The following is a 23,978-nucleotide window of genomic DNA, read 5'->3' as shown; positions in this document are numbered from 1 at the left end:
TGGTCATCTTCCCAGTATCTCCCAGTCTCAAGCCCCAGACATGCCACTGTTGACCCTGTGGTTTGTGTTCTTAAGAGTTTTTAAAAATAATTTTAGAACACATAAAACACACATATATACATATAGCTTTACCTAACAAAAACGTGTGGTCAGTTTTCATGAACGTTTACCCTTGCGGTATTGTACAATTATCTGATTTATAATGTTTCAGTTTCATTTATGATTATGTCAACAATAAATGACACTATGTAAAGAAAACCATAGGCACATACAGCAGTTGGGAAGCCTTTATTGTGAGTGTAAAGATTTGGAAAAATGTTTAAACTTTGTGTGTAGAAAAGAAAGAAACAAACAAAATAATTAAAAAAAAATAATAAAAATAAATGTTGTGTGTGACAGGCAAGAAGCTACCGGATGTTCCACGACGACAGCATGAAGTCTTTCTTCCGTAGACTGAGTTTCACTCCCGATGGATCTTTGCTCCTCACGCCAGGTGTGTTTCGTAGTTTTGGACTTAAGGGAATGAGGGCCGAGCGGGGATGTCAGCTCCTGTTTTACGCTGCTGCTTATCAGTTCAGTGAATGCTGGTTAGAATGAGGGTCCCCGACTTACCTGCCCATTGGAACCTCCAGAAGAGCTTAAAAAAACAAACGCTGGCTCCTATGTCCCACCGCCAGAGATTATAGTGTAATTGGTCTGGGTGGCGTGGCTTTTGGAATTTTAAGAAGATTTCCAAGTGATTCTAACGTGCAGAAAAGTTTGAGAGTTATGAGATTAAAATGATAGGCATTTTCTCTTAGATAAATTTAACTGTTGGCCGGGCATAGTGGTTCACACCACTAATCCCAGCACTTTGGGAGGCTGAGGTGGGTGGATCACTTGAGGTCAAGAGTTCATGACCAGCCTGGCCAACTTGGTGAAACCCCCTCTCTACTAAAAATACAAAAATTAACTGGGTTTGGTGGCTCATACCTGTAATCCCAGCTACTTGGGAGACTGAGGCAGGAGAATCGCTTGAACCCGGGAGGCGGACAGTGCAATGAGCCGCGGTCGCACCACTGTACTCCATCCTGGGAAACAGAGTGATGACTTATCTCAAAAAAATAAAATAAAATAAAATAAACTTTACTATGTAAACCTTTCAATGAATGCTTTTCCATTCATTAACACGTATATGGAAGTCATAGTGCTAAAGCCAAAAATAAAGCTCCTTTATTGTTTTTATTCTCCACAATAAAGAAGCGCATTTGTGACAGCATTAGACACATGGACAAACCTGTAAAGCAGCAGTGGTCAAAATCAAAAGGTCAGCCAAGTAGCAAGGACAAGATAGGTTTATTGTCCCTAGGAAGGAAAGGAGCTCAGCCCAGCAAGTAAGGCTAGGCAGTGTTGTGGCCACAGTGTTCTCAGAGGAGAATGTCTGCTCATTGCCATGGCTCCAGGACCATCCTGTGCACAAAGATGACAACAGAGCCCAGGGTTGGGCCAAACGGGAGGGCACCGGCCAGCTTTGCCACTGAGTCCCATCTCAGCTGAGCCAGGGAGTGCCTGAGAAGGGTGTGAATCACACATGCAGCTGTGTGGGTAGGGCTTTAAAGAACACTGCAGAACATGTGGGAACGACACTGTGGCTCAAGAAGTCTCAGGCCCAAGAATAAGTAATTGTTTAGGTTATATTTACTAAAGTTAGTTACTAAACATTTATTAGAAGTTATTCACTAAACCCAGTAATAAATCATTTTTCTTTTTGAGACAGAATCTCGCTCTGTTGCCCAGGCTGGAGTGCAGTGGTGCGATCTCCGCTCACCACTGCAACCTCCGCCTCCTGGGTTCAAGCGATTCTCCTACTTCAGCCTCCTGAGTAGCTGGGATTACAGGCGTGCGCTACCACTCCCCACTAATTTTTTTGTGTTTTTAGTAGAGACAGGGTTTTACCATGTTGCTTAGGCTGGTCTCAAACTGCTGACCTTATGATCCACCTGCCTCAGCCTCCCAAAGTGCTGGGATTACAGGCGTGAGCCACCACGCCTGGCCTTTTTTTTTTTTTTTAAAGGAATCTCGCTTGGTCACCCCAGCTGGAGTGCAGTGGCACCATCTTGGCTCACTGTAGCCTCCACCTCCTGGGTTCAAGCGATTCTCCTGCCTCAGCCTCCTGAGTAGCTGAGATTACAGGCGCCTGCCACCATGACTAGATGATTTTTGTGTTTTTAGTAGAGACGGGGTTTCGCCATGTTGGCCAGACTGGTCCCAAACTCCTTATCTCAGGTGATTTGCCCACCTTGGCCTCCCAAAGTGCTGGGATTACAGGTTACAGGTATGTGAGCCACCATGCCCGGCCCCAGTTTCAAATCCTTTACTTAGTGGCCATTCTAAAAATATTTTCAATTAAAATCAAGCAGGGTGGATGTCTGTTATCAACATTATTATTCTTTGTGGTGTTAGTGTGGGAAAAACAGGAAAATGAAATTACAAAGATCGGAAGAGATAAAAATCTGCAATACGATTGTGTTTCTAGAAAATCCAAGAGATTTTAAAAATACTATTAGAATTTTTAAAAGAATTTGATAAGATGGCTGGATAGTGTAAAATATATAAAAATCTGTGATCTTTCGTCTATATTGGCAGTGAGTACTTAGAAATGGAAGGAGGAGAAATATTTTATTCATTGTAGTGCAAAGCCTGCAAAACACATGGAGTAAATGTATTTATTTATTTATTTATTTTGAGACAGGGTCTCACTCTGTCACCCAGGCTGGAGTATGGTGGTGTGATCATGGCCCACTGCATCACTGCAGCCCTGATCTCCTGAGTTCAGGGAATCCTCCCATCTCAGCCTCCCTAGTAGCTGGGACCATGGGCATGTAGCACCATGCCCGGCTAATTTTCTTATTTTTTTGTAGAGACAGGGTCTTGCTGTGTTGCCCAGGCTGGTCTTAAACTCCTGGGCTCAAGCAGCCTTCCCATCTCAGCCTCCCAAAGAGCTGGGATTACAGGTGTGAGCCACCACACCCTGGCAGAAGTAAATTTAATAAGGAAGGGGCAGGACCTTTATGGAGAAGCCTAGAAGGTCTTATTGAAGGTTATAAAACAAGTTGTGAACAAATGGAAAGATATATCATGTTCTAACAATTAACATACCAATTTCGTTTCCAATTAGAATTGCATTAAAGTTTTTTTTTTTTTTAATTGGATGAAATTTCAGCTTTGTTTAGTAGAATAAATGCTGAAGAATAGCCAAGGAAGTATGAAAAAAACCCAGTGATACTTGGTTGGGAGGGCATTTGCCTCGCCACATGTCAGAAGATACTATAACACTACTTTTATCCAATCAGTATGGTGTTGCTAGAGGACCAAACAAATAGATTAGTGGACCAGAACACAGAGTCCAGAAGATCTCAGGATATAAGGCAATTTAATATATGATCTCAGGTACTGTTCCAGTGGAAAACAAATCTGTTATTTGTTTGTAATTAATTGTATGTTACTTAAATAATTCTCAAGAGAATTAGACACTGAAGGCAAATACGACAAGAATTTGTCATTAAGAAGGCTGGGAAGTGTTGAGATTGGACAAAGACCTATTCCTCTTTTTTTTGAGACAGAGTTTCACCCCTGTCGCCCAGGCTTGAGTGCATTGGCGTGATCTTGGCTCACTGCAACCTGCATCTCCCGGGTTCAAGCGATTCTTCTGCCTCAGCCTCCCGAGTAGCTGGGATTACAGGCGCCTGCCACCATGCCCAGCTAATTTTTGTATTTTCAGTAGAGACAAGGTTTCACCGTGTTGGCCAGGGTGGTCTCGAACTCCTGACCTCAGGCGATCCACCTGCCTCAGCCTCCCAAAGTGCTGGGATTACAGGCATGAGCCACCACACCCAGCCTCCTCTCTTTTTTTTTAATTGACAGATGAAATTGTATGTAGTTGTGTATGACATGTTTTGAAGTATATATATGTTGTGGAATGACTAAATCTAGCTAATTAGCATAGCATGATCTCACATAATTAGGATTTCTGTGGTTTGAACACTTTATATCTACTCTCTTAGCATTTTTCAGGAATATAGTACATTGCTATGAACCATAATCACCATGTTGTACAAGAGATGGATCTTGCAAAGGAAGGACTCTGTTATTGAATGAGTAGTGCTGGGGTAGCCAGATATGTGGAAGAAGATAAAATCGGACCCCTTCCCTAGATATAAAAAATAAATTCCAGGTGAATTCAGTACTTAAACACAAAAGGTAAAAATAGAAAACTCTTGTAAGGAAATATAGAAGGACATTCTATGAATGGAGAAGACCCAATTAAGGCTGGAAACTGGCGGGGCGTGGTGGCTTAAGCCTGTGATCCCAGCACTCTGGGAGGCCAAGGTGGGTGGATCACCTGAGGTCTGGAGTTCAAGACCAGCCTGGCCAACATGGCAAAACCCTGTCTCTACTAAAAATACAAAAATTAGCCAGGCGTGGTGATGCACACCTGTAGTCCCAGCTACTCAGGAGGCTGAGGCAGGAGAATTGCTCCAACCCAGGAGGCAGAGGTTGCAGTGAGCCAAGATCACGCCAATGCACTCCAGCCTGGGCAACAGAGTGAGACTCTGTCTCCAAAAAAAAAAAAAAAAGTGTATGTTCAAGTATGCTTATTGCAAGCATTGTTTATAGTGGTAAAAAACCAAAAGCAAATAAATACTCATTAACAGAGGCTGGGTGAATGAATCTTGCAGTAGATATTATGCAGCTACAAAAAAATAATGCATCAGTGCTATGCAAGTTAATTTTCATGAGTAGTGGATTGAAACTAGCAAAATAAGCAGAAGTGTCAATAATACCCTGCTTTGTAAAACAAATGGACTAAATAAAAAAAAATCCTCCGCCAGGCGCGGTGGCTCACGCTTGTAATCCCAGCACTTTGGGAGGCCAAGGTGGGCGGATCATGAGTTCAGGAGATCGAGACCATCCTGGCAAACACGGTGAAATCCCATCTCTACTAAAAATACAAAAAGATTCGCCAGGAGTGGTGGCAGGCGCCTGTAGTCCCAGCTACTCGGGAGGCTGAGGCAGAAGAATGGCGTGAACCTGGGAGGCGGAGCTTGCAGTGAGCCGAGATCGTGCCACTGCACTCTAGCCTGGGCGACAGAGCTAGACTCTGTCTAAAAAAAAAAAATCATAGAGGTATATATGTGATTGAGTTATAACTGATTGTAATGATTTTGTGAGCATGGGGGAAATATACAGATGACATAATGGTTTGTTGAATGTTAAAATGGATTTCTTGGGGATGGAAGAATGGAGTGGGATGAAAAGAGGGGCCTGGGTGCAGTGGCTCATGCCTGTAATCCCAGAACTTTGGGAGGCCGAGAAGGGCAGATCACTTGAGGTCAGGAGTTTGAGATCCCTCTGGCCAACATGGTGAAACCCCATCTCTACTAAAAATACAAAAATTAGCCGGACATCGTGGCAGGCGCCTGTAATCCCAGCTAGTCAGGAGGCTGAGGCAGGAGAATTGCTTGAACCCTGGAGGTGGAGGTTGCAGTGAGCCAAGATCACGCCACTGCACTCCAGCCTGGGTGACAGAGCAAGACTCTGTCTCAAAAGAAAAGAGGGCAGCTATGTAGAATGTATTAATTAAAAAAAAAAAAAAAAGACTATTGATACTGTCTACTGCCCTCCCTGGTAGATATGAAACGGTCATATGTAAAGTTATGTGTGTGTATATGTATCAAGAAATAACATAAAACAGGGAGATGTTAGTGTAAGAGCAGCAGTGTATGATGGTCACTCTGACAGGGCTGAACTGTTTTAAGTACAGCACGGGGTGAGTGGAGAAGAGCTCTCAGATGGAGACTGTTCCCCAGAGCAAAGTCAGGTTCTGAAGGAGGCTGGAGGTTTCAGCAGAGGGCAAGGTCTCCTGGCAGCCTCATGGCTGGATAGGGAAGTTGGGGAAAGGCTAGTCTCAGCCTTTGGATAGCATCCAAGGCTGGAATCTAGGGAATAGAGATGAGGGTCTTAGGGAGAAAGGAGCCTGGGCAGCTGAATCTAGTCACGGTGCGTCAATCGAGGAATTGCCTGGAGGCTCAAAGGTGCCCTGTGGCAAAGGCTCACTATGTTCTCCCGGCCCAAGATCAGAACCGGGTCCCCAGGGACTGCCCACAGGTAGGTGGAGATGACAAGTAGGTAGAACTGGAGTAAAGGCCGAGACCAGACAGTGCTGGAATATTTGTTTTTGTGCTCAGTCACAACATTGTCTAGAGAATATAACTTCAGGGGGAGCTATTTTGCAAACCGGAACTGAAGGCTCTTGAGTTTCCGTTGGTGAACAGAACAGAACAGTTTGCTGAAACAGTGACTTTTCTTTCCTCTCCCTCCCTTCCCTGCTCCCCAGCTGGATGTGTGGAATCTGGTGAAAATGTAATGAATACCACTTATGTTTTCTCCAGGAAGAATCTTAAAAGGTATGCAGTCAAGGAAATGTTTGAAATATTTACCTTTATTTTAGACAGAGTTTTGCTCTTGTTGCACATGCTGGAGTGCAATGGTGCGATCTCTGCTTGCTGCAACCTCTGCCTCCCGGGTTCAAGTGGTTCTCCTGCCTCAGCCTCCCGAGTAGCTGGGATTACAGGTGCCCGCCACCACCCCCAGCTAATTTTTCTGTTTTTAGTAGAGATGAAGTTTCACCATGTTGGCCAGGCTGGCTTCAAACTCCTGACCTCAAGTGATTCGCTTGCCTCAGCCTCCCAAAGTGCTGGGAATACAAGCATGAGTCACTGCACCCGGCCTGTATTTTTTTTTTTAGTAGAGATGGGGTTTTGTCATGTTGGTCAGGCTGGTCTCGAACTCCTGACCTCAGGTGATCTGCCTGCCTCCTCCTCCCAAAGTGCTGGGATTATAGGCGTGAGCCACCGTGCCCTGCCGAAATGTTTACCTTTTATTTTTGCTTTCGCTGAGTCACAGTGCCTTTTCCTAACACTGCAATTAATCCATTAGGCCCATCGCTCATCTTCCGTGTCCTGGAAAAGCCACTCTTGCTGTTCGCTGCTGTCCGGTCTACTTTGAACTGAGGCCAGTGGTGGAAACAGGTATCCTCAGTGCCTCAGGGTGCATTATGTTTTCTCTCCGAAATGGGTCACCAGAGTGGGGTGGAGATTCGGATTCTGTCTTACAGGAAAAGGTGGGTATGCGGGTTTGGTTCAGTTCAGTTATTTTTAAAATATTTTATTTTTACATTTAAATCTATTTATTTATTTATTTTGAGACCAGGTTATGAGACTGGTTAATTTTTGTATTTTTGGTAGCGACAGAGTTTCAGCATGTTACCAAGGCTGGTCTTGAGCTCCTGGACTCAAGTGATCCACCTGCCTCGGCCTCCCAAAGTGCTGGGATTACAGGTGTGAGCCCCCATGCCTGGCCTGGTTTAGTTATTCTTTTTTTTTTTTTTTTTTTGAGACGGAGTCTCGCTCTGTTGCCCAGGCTGGAGTGCAGTGGCCGGATCTCAGTTCACTGCAAGCTCCGCCTCCCGGGTTTACGCCATTCTCCTGCCTCAGCCTCCCGAGTAGCTGGGACTACAGGCGCCCGCCACCTCACCCGGCTAGTTTTTTTTTTTTTTGTATTTTTTTTTTAGTAGAGACGGGGTTTCACCGGGTTAGCCAGGATGGTCTCGATCTGCTGACCTCGTGATCCGCCCGTCTCGGCCTCCCAAAGTGCTGGGATTATAGGCTTGAGCCACCGCGCCCGGCCGGTTTAGTTATTCTTAAAAGCTGGAGCAAAGACTGAGGTTATCAAAATACATGTCAGTTTTTTTTTTTTTTTTTCTTTTTTCAGGATTTATTTTCTTACTTAAGGCACTTTAAAAGGAATAGCCATACTCCTTTTGTTTGTCTATGTCTCTCATTATCACTTTTCTTTTCTTTTCTTTTTTTTTTTTGAGATGGAATCTTGCTCTGTTGCCCAGGCTGGAGTGCAGTGGTGCAATCTCAGCTCATTGCAACCTCTGCCTCCCAACCTGTCCTCCAGAGTAGCTGGGATTATACGCACACGCCACCACACCCAGCTAATTTTTGTATTTTTAGTAGAGACGGGATTTTGCCATGTTGGCCAGGCTGGTTTCGAACTCCTGACCTCAGGTGATCCACCCACCTCAGTCTCCCAAAGTACTGGGATTATAGGTGTGAGCCACCACGCCCAGCCATTTTCTTTATGTTTTCTTGTGCTTGGGGTTCACTGAACTTCATAGACCTATCAGTTTATAGTTTTTATTACATTTGGGAAGTTTCAGCCATTTTTCCTTCAAATATTATTTCTGTCATCCCCTTCTCTTATTCAAATACTCCCCATTGCACATGTATTATATTAGGTCCTTTGAAATTCGTTCCTGGCCTTTGATACTGCTTACTTTTTTTGTTTTTTTCTTCTTCCAGTGTTTGATTTTGGAAGTCTGTATAGCTGTGTTTTGAGTTTGCTAACCCTTTCTGCTGCATGCTCTGCCCTTGGTCCCATCTGGTGTGTTTTTTGTTGTTGTGGTTCTCATCTCTAGAGGTTCACTTTGGGTTTTCCTTATATATTTGTGCCTCTCCACGCTCCATCTTTCCTCTTGCTGCTTTCTTTTTTTTTTTTTTTTTTTTTTTTGAGAAGGAGTCTCTCTCTGTTGCCCAGGCTGGAGTGCAGTGGTATAATCTCGGCTCACTGCAGCCTCCACCTCCCAGGTTCAAGTGAATCTCCCACCTCAGCCTCCCGAGTAGCTGGGATTACAGGTGTGTGCCACCACACCCAGCTAATGTTTTTATTTTTGGTAGAGATAAGGTTTTGCCATGTTGGCCAGGCTGGTTTCGAACTCCTGACCTCAGGTGATCTACCCACCTCAGTTTCCTCTTGCTTCTTAAGCCTATAGAATACAGTTATAATAGCTCTTTTAATGTCCTTGTATACAGGTTGGTTTTGATTTTTTTTCTCCTCCTTGTGGGTCATATCTCCCTGTTTCTTTGTTTGCCTGGTACTTTTTGATTAGATACCAGACACTGAATTTGACCTTAGTGGATGCTGGATGTATTTTATTCCTATAAATATTCTCTTTTTTTTCTTTGAGATAGAGTCTTCCTCTGCCGCCAAGGCTGGAGTGCAGTGGCACAATCTCAGCTCACTGCAACCTCCGTCTCCTGGGTTCAAGCGATTCTCCTGTCTCAGCCTCCTGAGTAGTTGGGACTACAGGCACACACCCGCATGCCTGGCTAATTTTTGTATTTTTGATAGAGACGGGGTTTTGCCATGTTGCTTAGGCTGGTCTCAAACTCCTGAGCTCAAGTGATCCACCCAGCTCGGCCTCCCAAAGTGCTGGGATTCTAGGCGTGAGCCATTGCGCCCCGTCAGAAGCCTTGTTTCTGTGGTTTTACTTTGTCTCTGTCCCCGACCCCCAGGTGTAGAGCTGATGACTCTGCCCTACCGCCTCGTGTTTGCTGTGGCCTCGGAGGACTCCGTGCTTCTGTATGACACCCAGCAGTCCTTCCCTTTCGGTTACGTGTCTAATATACATTACCACACGCTCAGTGACATTTCATGGTGAGTGGCTGCTAATGAGGGAGAGTGAGTGAAGGAGCCCATGGCCGTACCCTGGAAGAGACCCTGGGGTTAGGGAGCATTTCGTTACTAAAGATGGCTTTGGGGGACATATTCACCAATTTTGTTTCTTATTTACTTTTTTGAGACCAAGTATCACTCTTGTCGCCCAGGCTGGAGTGCAGTGGTGTGATCTCGTTTCACTGCAACCTCCACCTCCCAGGTTCAAGTGATTTTCATGCCTCAGCTTCCCAAGTAGCTGGGATTACAGGTGTGCACTACTACGCCTGGCTAATTCTTGTGGTTTAGTAGAGATGGGGTTTCGCCATGTCGGCCAGGCTGGTCTCAAGCTCCTGGGCTCAAGCGATCCTCCTGCCTCAGCCTCCCAAAGTGCTGGGATTACAGGCATGAGCTACTGCACCTGGCCCAATTTTATTTTTTAAAGGAATCAACATTAAAAGGAAAAGCCATTTCTAGTTTGCCATAATACTTGCTTCTTATTTTCACACTGGTGGGTTTTGATGGCATTCAGATTGCCTTGTGGGGTTAACTGGACTCTGATAACTGAGCGGAGGCCCTGTAGACTCCCTGGCCATCTGGGGATTCCTGAGGCCCTCTGGGAAGAAGCCCTCCCCTGCATGTCCCTGCTGCCCGGGACAGGGAAGTGCCCCGAGCTGGGCCTGTCTAGAGAATGTCACTCACCGCTGCCCTTCCACCACCTTTGGGTCCCCAATTCAGCCTCCGCGGCTTGCTTGGCTCAGTGTGAGTTTTTTTTTTTGAAATGGAGTCTCAGTCTGTCACCCAGGCTGGAGTGCAGTGGCACAGTCTCAGCTCACCTCTGCTTCCTGGGTTCAAGCGATTCTTCTGCCTCAGCCTCCCGAGTAGGTGAGATTATAGGCGCCTGCCACCATGCCTGGCTAATTTTTTTGTATTTGTAGTAGAGACAGGGTTTCACCAGGTTGGCCAGGCTGGTCTTGAACTCCTGACCTCAAATGATCCACCTGCCTTGGCCTCCCAAAGTGCTGGGATTACAGGTGTGAGCCACTGTGCCCGGCCTATTCAAGTGCAAGTTGCTAGTAGCACAGATAGGTTGCAGTGACTTAGCAAATCGTGATGAAACTGCATGAGTGAGTTGCTATCACACACTCTTTTCCAGTCGTATCTTTTCCCTGGTTTTTGCCTTCAGACAAGCTTGTGATTTTGCTTGAACTTCCCTCTTCTAACTAGATGTGAGAGTGTTGGTAAGGTCTGTAACTTTTCCCTATTTTGGGGATGAAGGTCCAGTGATGGCGCCTTCTTGGCCATTTCTTCCACGGACGGTTACTGCTCGTTTGTGACATTTGAGAAAGATGAACTTGGAATTCCTTTGAAAGAGAAGCCAGTTTTGAGCATGAGAACTCCTGATACAGCAAAGAAAACCAAGAGTCAGACACATCGAGGGTCTTCGCCAGGACCCAGACCGGTAGAGGGAGCCCCTGCCAGCAGAAGCCAAGACCCCAGCAGCCCCGGCACAACCCCTCCTCAAGCCAAACAGGCCCCAGCCCCAACAGCCATCAGAGACCCTCCCTCCATCACTCCTGCTGTCAAAAGCCCCTTGCCGGGGCCTTCAGAGGAGAAGACCCTGCAGCCCAGTAGTCAAAACACAAAAGGCCACCCATCCCGGAGGGTCACTCTGAACACACTGCAAGCCTGGAGCAAGACAACGCCCCGGTAAGACCTTGTTGGAACAAGTTGTCATTGCAAAATGAAACGTGAAATGCAAACAGAACGCTCCCACCCTGCCGCAGGTGAAATTCCAGGTGGCGAATACTTCATGCCAGTAGGTTGCCAGAGAGATTCTTAACTTCAAATCCGAGAGTGTCATTTCTTGCATATAGGCCTGTTTGTTCCTTCAGTTCCTGCCTGTCAGATAAAGCCCAGGCTTGTGATTTGGCTGCAGCCTGTCATCCAGGACTGTGGCCACTCTCTCTCCTGAGTCCGTGGCCTTCATCTCTAGCCCAGTCCTGAATGTCATCTTCCCAGAGCACACTCTGCCCTTTGAGGCTTCTGTCCTTCCCTTCTCTGGGGAAACCCTGTACCTCTCTTCCTCTTGGTGACGCCGGGAGTCTTCTGAAAGACCCATGTGAATGTAGCCTCTCTGTTTGCAGGCTCTGTGGCCCTTCAGCCTTTCCCTTGTCACCACACATCAGATTCTGTAGCAGGTGCTTTGATGCTTCAGTTTCCCTGCTGGTTATGAGCCCCCAAGGACAGGAAGCAGAGCCTGTGTTTTATTTATGCTGTCCTGCCCAGGATGTAGGCAATTCCAGGAGTGTCTTCCTGAGACTCCGTTTGATGTCTCCAGCAGCCTGGTCCGTGAGAAATGGGGGTCCTGATCTCATAAATAATCCCCAGGGAGGTGCAGAGTCATTTCTTCCCTGCTTACGTCTGTGTCTGGCACGCACGCCTGTGTCTGCCACTCCTACTGGATACAGAGCCGCTTAGCACATCCTTCGCCGTCAGGCAGCACAGCCTCTCGTTTCCATCCTTCCCTGCAGCTGACACCCAGTTACTCCTCTGATCCTGTGTAGTTCCTTCTCCACCAGGCCCTCTGCCTCCCAGCCTGCCCATAAACTGAGTCAGGAGGAGGGCTGGGGACGGCGAGCTGGACAGAGCGCCCTGTGCTCTCAGCCTCTCCTGTGGCCACAGGTCTTCTTTGGCAAGTTCATAATATGTGTGTGGGTTGCTGGTTTTACTGCCCTCTTAAAATCTCTCATTTCTTTCTGCAGATTAGCAAGGTATTTTACAATTTTTCTATTTGTTTTTATGTGACGGAAGGTATTCCTTGAACTATTTTTGGTATTAAATTATTTTCCCCCTCTTGATTTCTTCTGAATTATTTACCAAGCTTCTTGAAGGTGTAATCTTCTACAAACAAGAATAGTTGTTGAAAATTAAGACTCTGGGTTTTTATTTATTTATTTATTCATGTGAGACAGGGTCTCGCTCTGTTGCCCAGGCTGGAGTGCCATGGCACGCTCTCTGCTCACTGCAACCTCCGCCTTCTGGGTTCAAGTGATTGTCCTACCTCAGCCTCTCAGGTAGCTGGGATTACAGGTATGTGCCACCATGCCTGGCTGACTTTTTGTATTTTTAGTAGAGATGGGGTTTCGCCATGTTGGTCAGGCTAGTCAAAAACTCCTGAGCTCAAGTGATCTGCCCGCCTCGGCCTCCCAAACTGCTGGGATTACAAGCATGAGCCACCTCGCCCAGCCCAACACTCTGGATTTGTAAAAAGTATTATCTGTGTTTTGGCACTTTCCATGTGTAGAAGCCATATCTGACTGCCTTTTACAGCAGCCAGCAGAGTGTTCACAAAACCATGGATAATGAACAGAACACAGGTTTTGAAACTTTTAGATGACTGGTTATGGTTTAAGTTGACTATTATAAATGTGATGGTTTAACTTAATACATGAATGTAACCCTCAGTTGTTAAACAAGTGGTCACATCTTACTATTTAATGCCTTGAACCATATGTTCAGCTGAAAATCTAAGTATTTCCTTTGGTAGTTTTGAAGGTTGGTATGATACATAAATAATTCCTGTGATACTAATGAACCATGCACCCCTCTACTTTTTTTTTTTTTTTAAATGAAGGAGAATAAACTTAACACCCTTAAAGACAGACATTCCACCAAATTCTGTACCAACCAGTGTGATTTCCACCCCTTCTACAGAAGAAATTCAGTCAGGTACGTAATATTGTTACTGGTTTAATATAATTAAAGGTGCAATATCTTTTCTTTTGTTCTTTTGGAAATTAATGCCATCTAATTTTAAGTCAGTTCTGAGACAGCAAGGATGCACCTTATTGGAACCATTGTTTAAACCCACTGGCTGCGTGTTGACCCCTCAGCAGGGAGGCACCTGGCCAGTGAGAGCATCCTGGTGAGCCATGGAGTGGGTTCAGTAGGAGATCGTTTAGCTCAAGTGTCTCCACCTGATGGCTATTGACCTTTTGGGCCAGGTAATTCTTAGTTGTGGGGGACTGTCCTGTGTATTACAGGATATTTAGCAGCATCCCTGGGTGCTACTTCTTGCCCATGACATTCTTTTTTTTTTTTTTTTTTTGAGATGGAGTCTCGCTCTGTCGCCCAGGCTGGAATGCAGTGACACGATTTCGGCTCACTGCAACCTCCACCTCCTGGGTTCAAGCAATTCTCCTGCCTTGGCCTCCCGAGTAGCTGAGACTACAGGCATGCACCACCACACCCGGGTAATTTTTGTATTTTTAGTAGAGACAGGGTTTCACCATATTGGCCAGGCTGGTCTTCAACTCCTGACCTCAAATGATCCACCCGCCTCAGCCTCCCAAAGTGCTGGGATTACAGGCGTGAGCCACTGTGCCCGGCTTGCCCATGACATTCTAAAATGCCACTAGGCATTGCCCACTGTCCCTTGAGGGGCAAAATCGGCCCTGGTTGAGAACCACTCTATAGACCCTTCTCTTATATCAGTATAGGATCTTGCCAGGCAGCTCAGTTCCATGTCTTGGCTCTGTATTCTGTAAATGTCAGCCCTTGACTTCCAGAATTCTTCATTTACTTGCCAACCTTATGTTTGTTAATGTTGCAGAGACGCCTGGAGACGCTCAGGGCAGTCCCCCAGAGCTAAAGCGGCCCAGACTCGATGAAAACAAAGGAGGCACGGAGAGTCTGGACCCTTGATGGGACCTCGGCTTCTGCCTGACACTTACCAGGCCCCCGGTGTGTGCAGGGAGACGGTGAAGCTGGAGGTGCCTGAGACCAGGGCTTCCGTGGAGTGGGACAGACACTGTAAATGGATTTCTGTAACAGAAGTGACACGTGTACTGATTTTTCTCCAGAAATATGGATGCCGTTGTATTCAGTATCCATTTTTAACTTGGGGACATGAACATCTTAACGTTGTAAATCCTCTTTTTGATGAGTTTCTGAAACTGGAGCGGTTCACCGTTATCCCGTGTGAAAATTGGTGAGTCCTCCCTGGCATCCTCGTGAAAGTGCACACACTTCATGGAGGGACTCCTTTTAAATAAGAATTAGGAAGAGGAGAAAGTAATTTGAGATTTTACTCTGTTGAATTTTAGAGTATTTGAAGTGATTGTTAGATTTCACTTCTAAGGAGTTTATTGATTAAACTTTGGAAGGTAGTTGTGTTTGTTTTCTGATTTTAAAGGTAACGGTGCTTATTCTATTAGTAACTAAGTGAAGTGAAAAAGATGGGAATCACCCATCATCTTCCCACCAGAAGTAACCCTCGTTAATGTTGTAGTATATTTCCTTAGCATTTTTGTGGATCTATTTATTCTAAAGAGAGAGTTGAGATTTTATTTCATATACAATTTGGTATCTAAATAGGTTACTGTTTTAGATTGGTTTTTCAAAGCAAAAAAAGTATCTTTTTTGTTTTTTGAGACAGAATCTTGCTCTGTTGCCCATGCTGGACTGCAGTGGTGCTATCTCGGCTCACTGTAGCCTCGACCTCCTGGGCTCAAGCGATCCTTCCACCTCAGTTTCCCGAGTAGCTGGGACCACAGGCATGTGCCACCATGCCGTGCTAATTTCACACACACACACACGCATGTTATATATATATCATATATATATATGTACACACACACACATATATTATATATGTATATTTTTTTCTTTTCTTTTTTTTTTATTTTTTGAGATGGAGTCTCGCTCTGTCTTCCAGGCTGGAATGCAGTGGCATGATCTCGGCTCACTATAACCTCCGCCTCCTGGGTTCAAACGATTCTCCTGCCTCTGCCTCTCAAGTAGCTAGGATTACAGGCGTCTGCCACCATATCCAGCTAATTTTTGTATTTTTAGTAGAGATGCGGTTTTGCCATGTTGGCCAGGCTGGTATCTTAACTCCTGACCTCCGGTGATCTGCCTGCCTTGGTCTCCCAAAGTGCTGGGATTACAAGTGTGAGCTACTGCACCTGGCCTAGTTATTATATTTTTAGGGGAGACAGGGTTTTGTCATGTTGACCAGGCTGGTCTCGAACTCCTGGGCTCAAGCGATCCTCTCACCTTAGCCTCACAAAGTGCTGGGATTACAGGTATGAGCCACTGTACCCGGACCAAACAAAGTATCTTTACTTAGCAATTTACGTCTGCCTTTGCTTTCTCTAGGCCGGGATGATCATGTGTTCTCTTTATTAGAAGTAAGCATGAGAGTTGTGGGCTCAATGTACAAAGTGATGCTGTCGACCGAAGGTGGCAGTCACATACATTGGAGCCTTGTCTTAGCTCAGGAGACCCCTGGCTGCGTGGATGAGAGGGTTGAGGCCTCGTTTAGAAGCTAGTGCTGCTGCCTCCCCTTGAGAGACGTTGTCACAGTTGAATTTCCTAATGTGCGATGCTGTCGCTGTGACATAGGAAGGCACTAACCTCAGGGCCATCTTCACAGTCTGAAGCTGGCCAGAGAGTTCAGTACCTGCAGTTCAATCTGATGGAAATTGCGCTGAGGACTTGAGGAGGAACTTTTGGTTTTTTTTTTTTGAGACAGAGTTTTGCTCTTGTTGCCCAGGCTGGAGTGCAGTGGTGCGATCTTGGCTCACTGCAACCTCTGCCTCCCGGGTTTAAGCAATTCTTCTGTCTCAGCCTCCCGAGTAGCTGAGACTACAGGTGCCTGCCACCACACCTGGCTAACCTTTGTATTTTTAGTAGAGACGGGGTTTCATCATATTGGTCAGGCTGGTCTCGAACTCCTGACCTCAGGTGATCCGCCCGCCTTGGCCTCCCAAAGTGCTGGGATTACAGGCATGAGCCACAGCGCCTGGCGAGGAGGCACCTTTTTAACGTAGGTCACCAGCAACAAAGAAATTAGTTGGAAAGAAGCATCACTTTATTGCTTAATCCACAGCCTAGTAAACCAGAGAGTCTGCCTCCGTTTTAGATGGAAGGTGGTAACCTAGAGATGATTTACACTGTAGAGAATGGAAAGGGGAACACATGTATACTTGTAATGCAGGTGTGGCTCACATTCAAGATGAAAAGGTATTAAAATGTCAAATGATATCTGTCTGTTTGTTTTTGGAGATGCCGTCTTGCTCTGTCGCCCAGGCTGGCATGCAGTGGCCTGAACATGGCTCACTGTGGCCTTGATCTCCTGGGCTTAAGAGATTCTCCTGCCTCAGCCTCCTGAGACCACAGGTGCACACAACTGCACATGGCTAATTTTTCAAACCGTTTTTCTAGGGATGGGGCTCTTGTCATGTTGCCCAGGCTGGTCTCAAACTCCTGGGGCTCAAGTAATCCTCCCTCCCCAGCCTCCCAAAGTGTTGGGATTACAGGCGTGAGACACCACGCCTGGTCAAATGGTATCTGTTTTGACGGGTGGTTCTCAACTGTAGCTGCATATTGAAATCACCCAAGAGTTAACATACCAGTGCCTGGGTTCCCGCTCCGGAGGATCTGGCCTGATCGGTCTGGGGCATGGTCTGAACATTAGGATTTCTTAAAGCTCCGGGAGTAATTCTGATGCACAGCCAAGGTTGAGAAATCTAAGGGAAAAAACTTTTTCTGGATACGGTCTGTTCTGGTTAAATGCATTTCCACTGAAAGCATTTTATTTTATTTTTTTGAGATACCCAGACTGGAGTGCAGTGGTGCCATCTTGGCTCACTGCAACCTCCACCTCCCGGGTTCAAGTGATTCTCCTGCCTCAGCCTCTCGAGTAGCTGGGATTACAGGCGCACGCCACCACGCCCGGCTAAATTTTGTATTTTTAGTAGAGACGGGGTTTCATCATGTTAAGTCAGGCTGGTCTCCCACACCTGACCTCGTGATCCGCCCGCCCCGGCCTCCCAAAGTGCTGGGATTACAGGCGTGAGCCACCGTGCCCTGCTGAAAGCATTTTCTTGATTTTCTCTGCCCAGTCACTGATTGACATCCTCCTTTACTGGGGCCGCTGGACTGAAGGAGAGTATGTAGGAGGTGCCGTCAGCTCTTCTGAAAAGAGACGGCTTTCAGTGTCATGCAGCTGCTGTGAGGTGGGATGTGCAGTTGTTGATCTTGTGCCGACAGATGAGCGACCATGGGTCCCCTGTCCTTAGTGAGCAGCCCGCTTCCTGGCCACACCTGGGGAGGAACAGTGTTAGGTTTTGCTGGGCGCGGTGGCTCACGCCTGTAATCCTTGCACTTTGGGAGGCCAAGGTGCACGGATCACTTGAGGTCAGGAGTTCGAGACCAGCCTGGCCAACATGGTGGAACCCCGTCTCTACTAAAAATACAAAACTTAGCCAGACGCGGTGGCATGCACTTGTAATCCCAGCTACTGGGGAGACTGAGGCACGAGAATCGCTTGAACCCGGGAGGCACAGGTTGCAGTGAGCTGAGATGGCACCAGTGCACTCCAGCCTTTTTTGAGACTCTGTCTGAAAAAAAAAAGAACAATATTAGGTTTTACAAATCTGTTTCTTATGCATTGATAGTGGGGGTTCGGGTTGGGGGCAGGGTGCGCCTTCAGCCTGAAGTGCGCATTTATTGGAATGATGGCCCGCCTGTTCTCAGCCATCATCCTTAAATATAAATCAAAATTGGCAATAAAAGACCAAGTGAAGTCACCTCAGTGTCATAGTGTAAAACTGCCTGCCACCATCTGGGCAGTGCACTGGGAAAGCCTTTGCAAAGGGAGCCCAGCCTGAAGGCTGGGCAAGGTTCCGCCTGACAGTGGGTGCTGTGTTGAAGATGCTTCCCACCGTTCTGGATCTGTACTCGGAGGGGTCTTTGTTTCTGTTTTGAGCAGTGTTTCCAGATGTCTCCAGTAACACTACTGTTGAATATTAGTTCCTGCTGCTGGGGGTGCCTAGAAGAAAATCAGGCTCAGGCTTGGGGAGACTGCTTGGGAGAATTTGACCTGTGTTCCCTGGAATCTGGGATTGTGACGATAGGTCGGGCGTTTGAAGGAAGAAAGCTGGAGGCGCAGTGTGGGCAGCAGAGGGTGAAGCCTCCATTTCATGCAGAGGCACGTACGGTGGCCTCGGGTTATCGTGGATAACGGGCCCAGCCATCCTTGGCAGGTGCCCGCAGGGCCAGGGTCCTCCAGCAGGGAGAGGCAGGAGGATGTGCCATGGGGCAGGGGAGAAAGTCTCCTGGGGTCCTCGTTTACTCCAGTTTCCTCCCTTACATCCACTTCCGTCGTCTTTGCTGAAAGCACATCTGTGTAACGATGCCCTTGGCCCTCGTTACCTAAATAGTTGTCAGCGTTCACTTAAACAACATAGGTCTGAGTCCTTGGCTCTGGAAACATCAAGTAGGGAGAGGGAGGAGGTGGAGGATGAGCTGCTCCAGCCCCTTCTTCCCTGGCCTGGGGTCTCCCAGGACTCCTGCAGCTTCCCTGGTTATTTGGCTACAGTTCAACCTTGAGTGTATGTGTAGGACAGACAGACCTTGAACAAATTACTTCATGAGTCTGTGCCTGTTTCTTCACCAGAAAAATCTCTACAGCTAGAAAACCTTGGATTTGCCGGGCGCGGTGGCTCAAGCCTGTAATCCCAGCACTTTGGGAGGCCGAGGCGGGTGGATCACGAGGTCAGGAGATCGAGACCATCCTGGCTAACATGGTGAAACCCTGTCTCTACTAAAAATACAAAAAACTAGCCGGGCGTGGTGGCGGGCGCCTGTAGTCCCAGCTACTCGGAGGCTGAGGCAGGAGAATGGTGTGAACCTGGGAGGCGGAGCTTGCAGTGAGCCGAGATCGCGCCACTGCACTCCAGCCTGGGTGACACAGCGCGAGACTCCGTCTCAAAAAAAAAAAAAAAAAAAAAAAAAAAAAAAAAAAAAAAAAAAAGAAAACCTTGGATTTGCTTGCTTTGGTCCGGGAGAGGGGTAAGAGAAAATGTAGAGGAGTCACCCAAGCAGAAACGAGAAACTGGTTGAGCCAGATCGCACTTCCCTTCCCTGGCATGCGGAAGTAATAGACACTTGTTTTCATGCACAAATTCTCAGTGGCCACTGGGGGTCACTGTCCCCACTGAATCCACTCAGCAGTTGTGCCTCCTAGGCCTGAAGGCCCCATCTCTCCGCCCTACCTCCTTTAAGTGATCCGTGTCCCTGTCCGGTCTTGGGAACAGAGTGGCCTTAGATGCCAGCTTCCACCCCTGGTGGCCAGACCCGGAGTGGAGCATTGTTGAGCAGACACGGGTGGGAGAGGATGGTGAAAGCAGTATGTGCACGGCCATGCCTTTGTTCGTTCGTTCATTCATTCATTCATTCGAGAAATGTCTATCAAATATCCTTTGGTACACACCTCAGGAACAAACCAGACAAAAGCCACCACCGTCATGGGGCCTACATCCTGGCTCGGGGAGACCAACATAAGTAAATACAGGGAAAACAGAACGGTGAGGTGCCCTGGGAGAGCTGGGTTGGAGACTGGGTTGCAGCCTGGAGTGAGGAGGGCCAAATTGAGAAGGTCAAGAGGCAATACAAGAGAGAAGGCAAAGTGATTGGATGGGGTGTTATAGATTTTTCTAGGAGCAGGATATCCTTGTCATCTAGGGTAACCGGTGTGTTCTCTGGGCAGCCTGGGTGTTTTGGGGTCCCCTATTGCTTCCCCACTTGGCATGAATCCCCAGATTGGCTGGAGTTGCCCTGTCCATCACCCGGCCTCCCTGTTATCCTCGCCTCGGGAGTCGACCCCATGCCTGCTTGTGTGCAGCCTCTGGGGATGCGGTTGGGTGGCCCTCCGTCTCTGGTCTTTTGTCCCAGATCGAAGGCAGAGCTACGTGTCATCTAGCTGTTACCTTCCATGTTCTGCTTTTAGCAAATTCTGTGGTGGTTTTAACCTCTCAGTTGCGAGAGGTGGTGGTTGTGGAGGGCGCTTTCTTTCACTGGCCCTGTACCTTATGTCCTGCCTTAGTGCAGACAAGGTCAGCATGGAGAGGAAAATATTTCCACTGATGTGGGCCCCCTGTAGAGGGCTGTTTTCCCTCAAGTTTCAGCTCTGAGAGATGGCGTGAAGCAACAGGTGTTGCCCCTTTAAAAGAGTCTAACAAATTTGTAGCAATGATTATATGGACTGGGTAATAGACTGGTCCTTTTTTCTTTTTTTCTTTTTTTCTTTTTTTTTTTTTGAGATAGGGGTTCACTGTTGCCCAGGCTGACGTGCAGTGGTACCATCTCGGCTCACTGCAGCCTCCAGGGTCAAACAATCCTCCTGCCTCAGCCTCCCGAGTATCTGGGACTATAGCCATGTGCCACCATGCTCATTTTAAAATTTTTTCTTTTGTAGATCTCACTCCTGGGGTCTCACTATGTTACCCAGCCTGGTTTTGAACTCCTGGCTTCAAGTGATCACCTACCTCAGCCTCCCAAGTGCTGGGATTTTTCTTTTCTTTTTTTTTTTTTTTTTTTAGTCTTGCTCTGTCACCCAGGCTGGAGTGCAGTGGCTTGATCTCGGCTTACTGCAACCTCCGCCCTCCGAGTTCAGGCGATTCTTCTGCCTCAGCCTCCCAAGTAGCTGGGATTACAGTTGCCTGCCACCGCGCCCAGCTAATTTTTGTATTTTTAGTAGAGACGGGGTTTCACCATGTTGGCCAAACTGGTCTTGAACTCCTGACCTTGTGATCCACCCGCCTTGGCCTCCCAAAGTGCTGGGATTACAGGCGTGAGCCACTGCGCCCAGCCAGCCCCTGTTTTCTTAATACCCAGAACAACCTGATGTCTCCTTCTGTCATAGAATATTATCTATAAAAGCCATTTCAAGTGTCATCACAGGTTATTTCTTTGAAATCACTAGTTTCTCTGTTCCTGGTCGGAGCCCTTGGCGGGTCTGTGGAGAAATGCGAGTTTGGGATGAAGTGAGGGCTGGCGTCAGCCCCTCCTGCTCCAGCTCTTCTCTTCCCGCGACTTCCTCCTGCTCTCTTCCGGCCCCCGCCCCCCGCCCCGAGTCTGTGGAGCTGGCTAAGCTCAAAAGCAAAACAAAAGAACATCACCTCAAGCCTGGCCTTTGTGCAGATCCCGAGTCAGCCTCTGCAGGTGAGCCGGGCACATGCAATTTCCAAAGCTCAGGAGACTCCAGGCCCTCAGCGTAGGGAACCCCCCACGGGGGAATTGCGAAGTCTGGAAAATTTGAAGGGGAATGGAATACTTTGAGCTCAGCCATTTCACGACGAGCATCCATATTCCACAACCCAAGGGGCTGAGTGTTGGCGAAAAGTCACCCCCCACGCTGGCGTCATTCTGCTTTCACGTGACAGTTACAGGAAGGAGTAAATGCCTTGTGACTGCAGCCACCCCCAAAGCAAAGAACTCGGGTTCCTAACAGGCCGGGCACTTGCGGACGCCACTAGGGGGCGGTATTGTTAATCCTTCTCTCCTGCTTGCCCCGAAGAGCCCTGTCCGGGTCTCCTTCCCGGGCCCAGGTCTCTTGTCCCTGCTCCGTGGGGCTCTGCTGTTGGAAACTGCTGTGAGTTCCCTGGTGGCCCCTCATCAGACAGGCAGCTGTACCCGTGACTGTCCCATCCAGAGCCCGACCATTCCTCCAGGACTGACGTGTCTGCGGGTTGTCGTTGACACCAGAGGCATTTGAGTGTTTGTCCTTTTGATTTCTACAGAATCCTCGACATTCAAGGCCGCCTTAGACATGGCCTGTCTCCTAATCCTTGATGTCGCTGGGCCACTGCTCTGCCACGTTGCCTGGCTGGCCAGGTGGCCTGCCCGCCCTCTAGCAGCGGCCCTCTCTCCACGGCCCCTGCACCAGAGGTGCATTTTGATCGCCTCCTTTCCACCCTGTTGGTGAGGGAGGGATTCCCACACTGGGGTTTCAGGATGGTCAAACCTAGCACCCAACACAGGACACCTGAGGTGCACAGCTGTGTGCTAGTTGCGTCACTCACAGCTTGGGAGGAGGAGCACTGCAGGCCAGGCAGGGCCACACGGGGCAGCACTCGAGGGCAGGGTGAACAGCAGGGGTGGTGGGCAGCGGGCTTTGCAGTAACAAGAGGACGGGGTTCCCCTGGTTCCCACAGGAGATGCGATGGCTCATGTGACTAACTCCTGGGCTGGTCAGGGAGTGAAGCCGGCTGCTCGGGGATAAACAGGAGATGTGTCTGGGGCCATGATAAGGCCTGGCTGTGGGGACCTTATCCGTGGGAGGAGAGTGGGGAGGGGAGCTTGCAGTTAAGTCGTTCAAGGCCCTTCCAGTTTTAGAGGCCAGGCAGCACCTAATATTAGCGTTAGACCTTAAACCAAGCGGGTGGGTGGAAGGCTGACAAGGGAGTTGTCCTTGATGGTGGCAGGGGACCTTAGGCCAGCGAGCCAAGTGACTGTTGGCTTCTCCCCCAAGGTGGGCTGCTGGAGTGTGTGGGATGCTGCGAAAGGGGGTGTGGGAGGTGAGAGTGGAAAGCCATGCACTTTCGAGCTAGAAGAGGGGCTTAATTCTGTCTTAAGCAATACATTGCTGTGGGTCTTTGCACTTCACCGACCTCGGCCTCCATTTTCCTCTCTGTAAAATGGGGATGCAACATATGCCTGACGGTGTTTGAAGGGATTACCTGAGACAGGTAGCTTCCTCTTTTTTTTTGAGACAGAGTCTCACTCTGTTGCCCAGGCTGGAGTGCAGTAGCTCGATCGTAGCTCACTGTAACCTCCACCTACCAGGTTCAAGCGATTCTCCTGCCTCAGCCTCCCGAGCAGCTGGGACTACAGACGCATGTCACCACTCCTGGCTAATTTTTGTGTTTTTAGTAGAGACAGGGTTTCACCACATTGGCCAGGCTAGTCTAGAACTCCTGACCTCATGATCCGCCCACCTCGGCCTCCCAAAGTGCTGGGATTACAGGCGTGAGCCACCGCGCCCCGTGTAGCTTCCTCTTAAGTTGAGAGTTCCATTTTTCTCACAGGAGAAATGTAGACTTCTGGAGGGATACTCAGCCACTGTCAGTCACGGTTCTGCAGGATGTGTGTAGAGAGATTCACTATAAGGAACGGGCCCATGTGATTGTTGGGGCTGGCAAGTCCAAATCAACAGTGTGGACTGGCAGCCTGGAGACCCCCGAGAGCCAGCAATGCAGAGGAGGGCCAAGGCCGTCTGCTGGAGAGTCCCCTCTTGCTCAGGGAAGGTCAACTTTTGTTCTAGTCAGGCCTTCAACAGACTGAGTGAGGCCCACCCACATGATAAAGGGCAATCCGATTCCTCAGAGTTCATGAATCTAAGTGTTAATTTCTCCAAAACACCCTCCAAGTTGACACACAAAATCAGCCCGCACCCAGGCCAGCACTAGGAATTGGGAATTGAGAATGTGTGTGGCCTGGTGGGCTGACCAACAGTCTAGACTCCAAACAGCCGTGGGTCTGGATCCTTAATCCATGGCTCCCAGATATTTATTACAATACCCTCTCTCCCTCCGAATTTTCTCATCGACAAAATGAGAATACTCTGAGGATAGCAATAAAATACCATA

The 23,978-nt window shown here is 48.0% G+C and overlaps 1 protein-coding gene across 2 annotated transcripts in view; it reads left to right on the top strand.

The window, feature by feature from the left end:
- CHAF1B (chromatin assembly factor 1 subunit B) overlaps positions 1-14,711 on the top strand; it is a 31,751-nt gene extending 17,040 nt beyond the window's left edge. For both annotated transcript variants that reach the window (XM_025379943.1, XM_025379942.1), the window contains 7 exons: positions 400-493; positions 6,377-6,446; positions 6,979-7,070; positions 9,402-9,543; positions 10,819-11,250; positions 13,178-13,272; positions 14,156-14,711. In XM_025379943.1, coding sequence (XP_025235728.1) covers positions 400-493; positions 6,377-6,446; positions 6,979-7,070; positions 9,402-9,543; positions 10,819-11,250; positions 13,178-13,272; positions 14,156-14,247 — 1,017 coding nt within the window. In that variant the 3' untranslated portion in view covers positions 14,248-14,711. The remainder of the gene's footprint in view (positions 1-399; positions 494-6,376; positions 6,447-6,978; positions 7,071-9,401; positions 9,544-10,818; positions 11,251-13,177; positions 13,273-14,155) is intronic.
- The last annotated feature ends 9,267 nt before the right edge of the window (positions 14,712-23,978 follow it).

This window comes from Theropithecus gelada, chromosome 3, assembly GCF_003255815.1.
Source record: "Theropithecus gelada isolate Dixy chromosome 3, Tgel_1.0, whole genome shotgun sequence".
In the NCBI taxonomy this organism is placed as follows: Eukaryota; Metazoa; Chordata; class Mammalia; order Primates; family Cercopithecidae; genus Theropithecus; species Theropithecus gelada.
Note: the sequence above shows the minus strand (reverse complement) of the source record. Positions and strands in the feature narration are given on the sequence as shown.